At 44.2% G+C, this 7482-nt stretch overlaps 1 protein-coding gene across 2 annotated transcripts in view; it reads right to left on the minus strand.

The window, feature by feature from the left end:
- Nucleotides 1–6981, minus strand: part of TTC8 (tetratricopeptide repeat domain 8) — a 61273-nt gene extending 54292 nt beyond the window's left edge. For both annotated transcript variants that reach the window (XM_004610247.3, XM_004610246.2), the window contains exon 1: nt 6762–6981. In XM_004610247.3, coding sequence (XP_004610304.2) covers nt 6762–6875 — 114 coding nt within the window. In that variant the 5' untranslated portion in view covers nt 6876–6981. The remainder of the gene's footprint in view (nt 1–6761) is intronic.
- Nucleotides 6982–7482: the final 501 nt, after the last annotated feature.

A 7482-nucleotide genomic window follows, 5' to 3' on the forward strand; every position in this document is an offset into this window, starting at 1 on the left:
AAACTGGTCTCTCTTAAATAGAAATAAATATACAAGGAAAGTCTCAGAGGTAGTTTCATCCCAAACACTGGGATCAGAACCAAAATATTTTTAATAGCTCCCCAGATTAAAAATATTAACAAAAAAAAAAAATCACTTTAAGGAGACTCTCCTCGTCTGGGAGAAAAATGTGCAAAGCCAAAAGAAAAATAAATAAGTTGTTTTTGGTTGGGGAGGAATGAAAGCAAAAGCAAAAATGAATCCATTTGGCCCTCAGAAGAAATAATTTAATTTCCTTGCTCTGCCATGAATCCAAAAACTACTTCAAATCACATTTGGTCCCAAAAATCAGCTTTGTGGCACAGCAATGGTAATTCAGAGTTGTAGAGGAAAAGTACTCTCAGATGGAAATGTCTGAAAACCTGGCCCAAGAGTCAAAGAGGAGTGGACGAGGCTCCATCAGCAAACTGCTGGGCACTGAGGCCCTTCCGGTTCATCTCTGATCGTATTTCTGTTAGCTTCGAAGAGTTTCTACTCTCACATCATTAACTTCCTCCAACAAAGCAATGAGAACCCAGAGAAATCTCAGTGATGATAACTGCTATTAGAAATACTCTCCTAGAGGAATCCAGTATGTTCTCAATTGGTTTTAAAAAAAAAAATCAAGGGGCTGGAGAGATAGTACAGTGGGTAGGGCACTTGCCTTGCATACAGCCAAACTGAGTTCAATCCCCAGCACCCCCACATGGTGCCCCAAGCACTGCCAGGGGTAAGTCTCTGAGTGCAAAGTCAGGAGTAAGGCCTGAGAATAGCTAAAAAACAAAAGACAGAGAGAGAGAGAAAGTGAGAAAGAGAGAGAGACAGAGAGAACGACAGAGAGACACAGAGAGAGAGAGAGAGAGAGAGAGAGAGAGAGAGAGAACTATGTTTGTTCATTGCAGCAGCTTAATACAATAACCAAGATATGGAAACAATACAAATGTTCAATATAGATGACTGGATAAATAAGTTGGTATATATACACAACAGAATAGTATGCAGTCATAAGAAAATTTAAAATCTTGCAGTGTGCTGCAACTTAGATGTAAATGAAAGATATATTAAGTGAAAAAAGTCAGAGGGAGAAGGACAAATATTGAAATGATGTCACCGATCCATGAGACACAGAGAAATAAAACAAAGCGACAGCCAGCAAAAATATGGGCCTGGGCCTGACATTTATAGACCTGCTATCCAGGGCTCATAGTCTAAGGGGAGGGAAGACAATTTGCATGATCCAATACAAAAAATAAATAAATTGCAAGTTTTAATCAAAGAAATTTCCTTAATGTACCAAAAGGTTTTTGTTATCAGCATCAGCATGCTCACAAAAATATTTGGAAGTGTTTAAATAATTACAAAAAAAAAAAAAGGCATAGCTTCATCAAACTTGGGAATTTATTATATTTGGAAATATTTTCCAGTTATACTGGGGAATACTTCCAAAATGAAATGGCAACTGGGTACAAAAGACATAAACTGGTGCCAACAGAAACATCCAGTGAGAAAGTAGTGTCTGAAGGCTGGGTCAGAGAATTACACGCGGGAAGCAGCCCTGAAAACTTGACAGCAGTCTCTCTAGGTATGCAAAGCCCAGCTGGGGAACTAACATCCCGTGAAACTCCTATTCTGGGGAAATGCTACTCATTATTCCAGAAATAATATAAAGTTCCCCCACAAACTAATTGTCTCAGCCAAACAAATCGAAAGAAAGGAGGGAGAATGATCATTCAATATGCACAAGCATTGCACAAGTCCCAGATTTAATCCTCTGCACGTCTGGGTCCTTGAGCACTACCAGGGGTGACCTTAAGTGCTGCTGGATACAGCCCCCCAAAAGCAAGTAAAATGAGACAAAAAATAAAGGAAAGAAAGAAAAAGAGTATTTTAAGTTCCTGGTGCTGGCTCTCCTAGGCCTACTGTGATATTCATAGGAGCTAAATCTATCACCTCTTGTTCAAAGTAGCAAAAAGAATGCAACAAATTAACATTGTAAAAGCAAGTTTACAGTATTAGAAACTAATTAGGTGTCATTAAGTTCTACTTTGATTTCTCAACAAATAGGGCGATGGAAAAAGCGAGGCCTTAACAAGAGCTATTGTGATAATGAATGATCTTAAACATGTCAAATGGTTAATCTTTACAACAGCAAGATTTCCCAGTATAATCTGTGTCTGTTTTCATTATCATTGTCAAAAACCACCGTTCCAACAATAAATAAAATAACTGAAAACAAGACAACCTTCCAAGGAGAGGGGCTCAGAGAGATAGTATAGCAGGCAGGGCCCTTGCCTTGCATGCAACCAACCCAGGTTTGATCACACCTGATATAATACCCCAAGTCCCACCACGAGTAATTCCTGTGCTCTCAGGCAGGAGTATCCCTGAGTTCAGCTAAGTGTAGCCCTAAAACAAGCAAGCAAACAAACAAACACAAACAACAACAAAAACAAAACCCTTCCAAGTGTGAAATATCCTGTTTTCAAACAGACCTCTACCAACTTGGATATTCCACTCTCTGGAGAAGCCTGTGTTCTCCCTTGAACACATTTTCTTCCTTCCTATTTTCTCACATCTTTCTAAGCAAGTTCCAATCAATTAAAACTACCTTGCTTCACTTCCCCTCTCCCCCCAAAAAGGGTAAAAAAGACGCTCCTTAACTCTTACAAAACTAGTTTTGAGGCTATGAGTTCTCTTGAAGCTGTTGCTTTTCCATGAAGCTTTATGTTGCTCCTACAAATCTGAATAATAATCCCACTCATGAAAGTACACTGTTGGTTAAAAAAACAAAAACAAAAACAAAAAAAACCTTCCAAGAATGTCAGTTAGGCCTAATGAATTTGTAGAAACCAAATAGAAACACCTGAGCTCTAACCTTGTGTAGGAGCTAATTAGGGAGATTTAGATTATGTCCTTGATTTATTGGTCCCATTCTTCCATGTGGTCTGGAGCGATAGCACAGTGATAGGGCATTCTCTTTTCACGAGGCTGACCCGTGTTCGATTCCTCCGCCCCTCTCAGAGAGCCCGGCAAGCTACCAAGAGTATCGCACCCGCACGGCAGAGCCTGGCAAGCTACCCGTGGCGTATTGGATATGCCAAAAGCAGTAACAATAAGTCTCACAATGAGAGACGTTACTGGTGCCCGCTCGAGCAAATCCATGAACAATGAGATGACAGTGACAGTGACAGTGATTCTTCCAGGTTAAAGGAACAGTGGCACGACTTCCTCTGACACATAAGTAAATCTCAAAAGAGATCAAAAGCGCCGTTAATCTCGCACCCACATAAGGCTGAACAGACTGGGGTAAATCACATGGGGCGGGTCAGCCTGGTGCTCACCCAAGCAGAGCGCCGCCCCCCCCCCCCCCGCCCAGCAGCCACTTGCTCCCACAATCCAAAATTGATGCTATACCTTTTCCCCCACCCCCTGACTAACTCCACTGTCTCAGGACGGACCTCACCAAGATATAATCTGCTGAAAATTCAGGTATGCAGGTTTTGTGACTAAAATCTTCAGGCTTTCTCGGGGTCAGGATGGCTACCTCCCCCCACATCCCTATATTTCCAGAAGCCTCAGCAGTCACATCCACACCCCAAAACTCCCAACCAATTAAAGAGCTATTCCAGCCTTACCATCCCAATAAAAATACTGAATCCTCTGAACAAACATCATGACCTATTAGCACCTGAATTGCAAACCATAATGCACAAAGGAAAAGGAGAGAGAGAGCACAAGAAGGACAGCGCCTCCCATAGAAGGAGGCTGGAGGTGGGGGAGTGGGGGGTTGGGAGGGTGATGGTAGGAAAACACAGGGCAATGGTGGTGGGAAATGTACACTGGTGGAGGGACGGGTGTTGGATCATTGTATGACTAAAACCCAATTATGAACAGCTTTGTAATGGTCTATCTCATGGATATTCAATTAAAAAAAAATTCCATCTCCTCTGGCCTCTTCCTTAATAAAAACATTCTGCTTTGCCTGCCCATTTCTGAAGTAAACAAATATCTGCCCAGGGCAAAAGGAGATATTGTCCCTCTGTCCATAGCCACACCACCTCCCTCACGCCAATGGAACCGATGGCAACTGGGCAGGACTTCCTTCAGGACTTTTCAGTTTGAATCCAAGTACACAATATGTCCAATTTCTTTACTGCTTAGCTAAAAATCTAAAAATTTACAACCTAACACAAAACGCCAAATGTGGCAGAAGGAAAAAGCATAATAGGGAAAGGTCAGGAATATGACGTTTTGAAAAAATTGTTATGAAGCACCAAAGAGATATAGTATTGAAATTAGTATTATCATAAAAGAAATTTGGGGCTGGAGTGATAGCACAGCGGGTAGGGCGTTTGCCTTGCACGCAGCTGACCTGGGTTCGATTCCCAGCATCCAATATGGTCCCCTGAGCACCGCCAGGAGTAATTTCTGAGTGCAGAGCCAAGAGTAACCCCTGTGCATCGCCGGGTGTGACCCAAAAAAGAGAAAAAAAAAATGAGACTCCATCTTTGTGACTCATTGAATTATTCACCTGTACATCAGTGTGCACGCCCTATAAAAGGGGAAAGAGTACCAACTTCTTTAACTGAGGATTAAAAGGGATGACAGGGGATGACTCTGAACCAAGTGTGATAGAGAATAATCAATTATTAGCTATCACTTTAAAAAGTTATAAGGTTACTTTCTCCGCTGAGCATAGAAATACATGCACATTTTAGAACTCAGCTCTAGCAAGAATTAGGCACTTAATAAAGTCTCTGAATTAAACATAAAGTCCAAATCAGAGTGCTTAGCACAAACCAAATGTACATTCTCAAGCACAATACTGCAAGTCACAGGGATTTTATGTCATCAAGAGTACAGGATTTTAATTATCAACAAAATCTCTGCTACTTTACCTATAACATGTCCCTAGGATAACCACCACCCAGATATCTGATCCTTGCCCACTATCAAAAAAAAAAATTCAGTGGTCAAATAAGTTTCCAAACTATTAGATTCCACCAACATTAGTTTCTCCAAAACTTCTCAGAGCACTTAGCATAAATATAAGTACTTAAATATCAAAGAAGGGAATATCTATTTCCCAAGTGCATGTTAATTAGGAAACTTTTTCACTGAGCAGCTCTTGGGACTGGCACTGAGAGACAGAGAATGGAAACTCCCCTAATTCGATGGAAAAAAAAAATGCAAACAGGATGCACAGTTCTTGTAAACTACTGGGCCTGGAACAATGTTTGGAGTATCATCGGTTTAGAACAAAATTTTTTGTACAAAAGCGAAGGAATCAATTAATGGGCTAAATCTCCCCAACAATGTGATCATGGATTGTTATTATTTTAGCAACATCGATGGGACTACAGACCCAATAAGTGCCACTGGAAAAATGAAAAATCATGATTCCTATTAAGTAAACTAACAGGAACAGAGTTGAATCTGGCATCCCTGTGAATCCTAATTTTTTTGAGGAAGAGGAGGATGATTTGAAGGCCAAAAACGTTTGTCTTAGTTTTCCTCCACCCATTTGCAGGTAGATAAGGCCAAGTCACACTCATGCCGCTGTTTATGCAGAGTTCCTCCCGACCCTCCTAAGCCTCCAACATCTCCAAGGAAACATCACTAGAGGCTGAGCTGGGAAAATAAGTAGAGTCCACTATTACTAGACACACTAATTGCCACAGTTCCGTGCCTAATCGCCCTTGAACTTTCTTTTCTTGGTTTGGGGGCCACACCCTAGGGTGCTCAGGGCTGTGCCTGGTATGGAGACGCAAGCGCTGGTCTCGCTGCACTGCGGCTCAGGCCCGCCCTGGTTCTGTTTTGGCCCCTTCCAGAAACCCCCTGCCCACAAGGGCTGCACTTCTCACACACAGCACAATCCCCTCTTTATCTAATAGCACTTTTGATTTAAGGAAAAACTGTAACTGGAGTTACTTTAGGTAAGCTTTCTAATCAATGACATCCTGTCTTTTAGGAAACTTACCCCCTTCCTCTACTCTAATTTTAAAAAATGTGTCTTTTGCCTTCTTAGATTCTCGTGACCGCCTTACTAGCCTCAAACTGCAATCAAGCCCCAGGAACAAAAAAAAAGCTCCTTCTCTCTTGGATTAAAAGTTTTAAGACAAGGGGCCAGAGCGATGGTACAGCCACTAGGGTGTTTGCCTTGCACGCAGCCGACCCAAATTCAATCCCCTGCATCCCATATGGTCCCCCCACCCCCACAAGCACCGCCAGGAGTAATTCCTGAGTTGCAGAGCCAGGAGTCACCCCTGAGAATCTCTGGGTGTGACCTAAAAAGCAAAAAAAAAAAAAAAAAGTTTTAAGAGGAAGTGAAAGGATCACCTGTTTGATAGTGCCAAAGCAAAAAAAAAGAGGCAGCTTTCCCATCAGAACATAGAGAAAAGGGCCTGTATGTTTAATGACTGTAAAAATCAATCACGCACGGGCAACGCGCTTACAGGCCGGTCCATGTGCAAAAAGTATCAGTGAATCATCCGAGTTCCGGAGCTGGAACTCGTTCTTTGAGGGGCACTTGGAGGGGCTGCTGACGCGTGGGAAGGGGACGACCGTGGCAGAGTTCTATGGGGTCACGAGGGGGCTCGGAGACTCCAGAGGGGTGGCCGGTGCAGACCAAACCCCGTCACCTGGCCCTGAGCATCCCATCCCTCCCAGGGCCTGGGGATGCTTCCGGGGCCCTCAGCCTCCTCGCCGGGATCCACAGGGCCGACTGGGGGTCCGCCCGGTACCTGGTCGTAAGGGGACTTCTCCAGCATCTGCGTGCACAGATCCGCGCACAGCTGGAACTTCCTGCGCCTGAAATAGCTCCAGGCCAGGAACAGCGGCTCCAGCTCCGAGCCCATGGGTGCCCGGAGGGCTCCGGGAGGAGCAGGGCCCAGCCCCGGGAGGGCGGAGAGGCCCGGGCTCTGCAAGCTGGGAGCGGGCGGGCGGCGTCCAGCTCTGCCCGGCAACGCGGGGCGCCGGGGGCCTCGCTGGGGAGGCCCACGCAGCGCGCCTGAAAATAGAAAAAAAAAGAAAGAAACGACAACAACAACCGGACGCGAGCCGAAGCCAGCTAGGGGATAACAAAAACATAGTGCAAAAAAGAGTACTATGAAAGAGCGACTTTTGATGGTTAGTTTTGAGAACGAGGCACCGAGACGACTGCGAAAAGGCAATGACTTAGACACCCCCGACCGGGGTCCTTCGTCCTCCCGGAGGGGGCGCGGTTGCCTAGCAGCCGAACGCTCCGCTTGCTCCGCAAAGGCGACGAAAGTCCCTAGAGTTGTCCTTTTGCAGTGGGTCTCTGTCCGACTCCTCCCCTTCATGCAACTTCTGCTGTCACTTACCCTCCATCTTTAGAAACACAAACAGGAAACCGTGTGTTTAATATCATCCCACCCATCAGAACCCCAAACTCTCAATCCCTAGAATGTTCCAGTTTATTTCTTCAAGTTTCTCACGCCAAAT

This window comes from Sorex araneus, chromosome 3 (assembly GCF_027595985.1).
Source record: "Sorex araneus isolate mSorAra2 chromosome 3, mSorAra2.pri, whole genome shotgun sequence".
NCBI classification, from domain to species: Eukaryota; Metazoa; Chordata; class Mammalia; order Eulipotyphla; family Soricidae; genus Sorex; species Sorex araneus.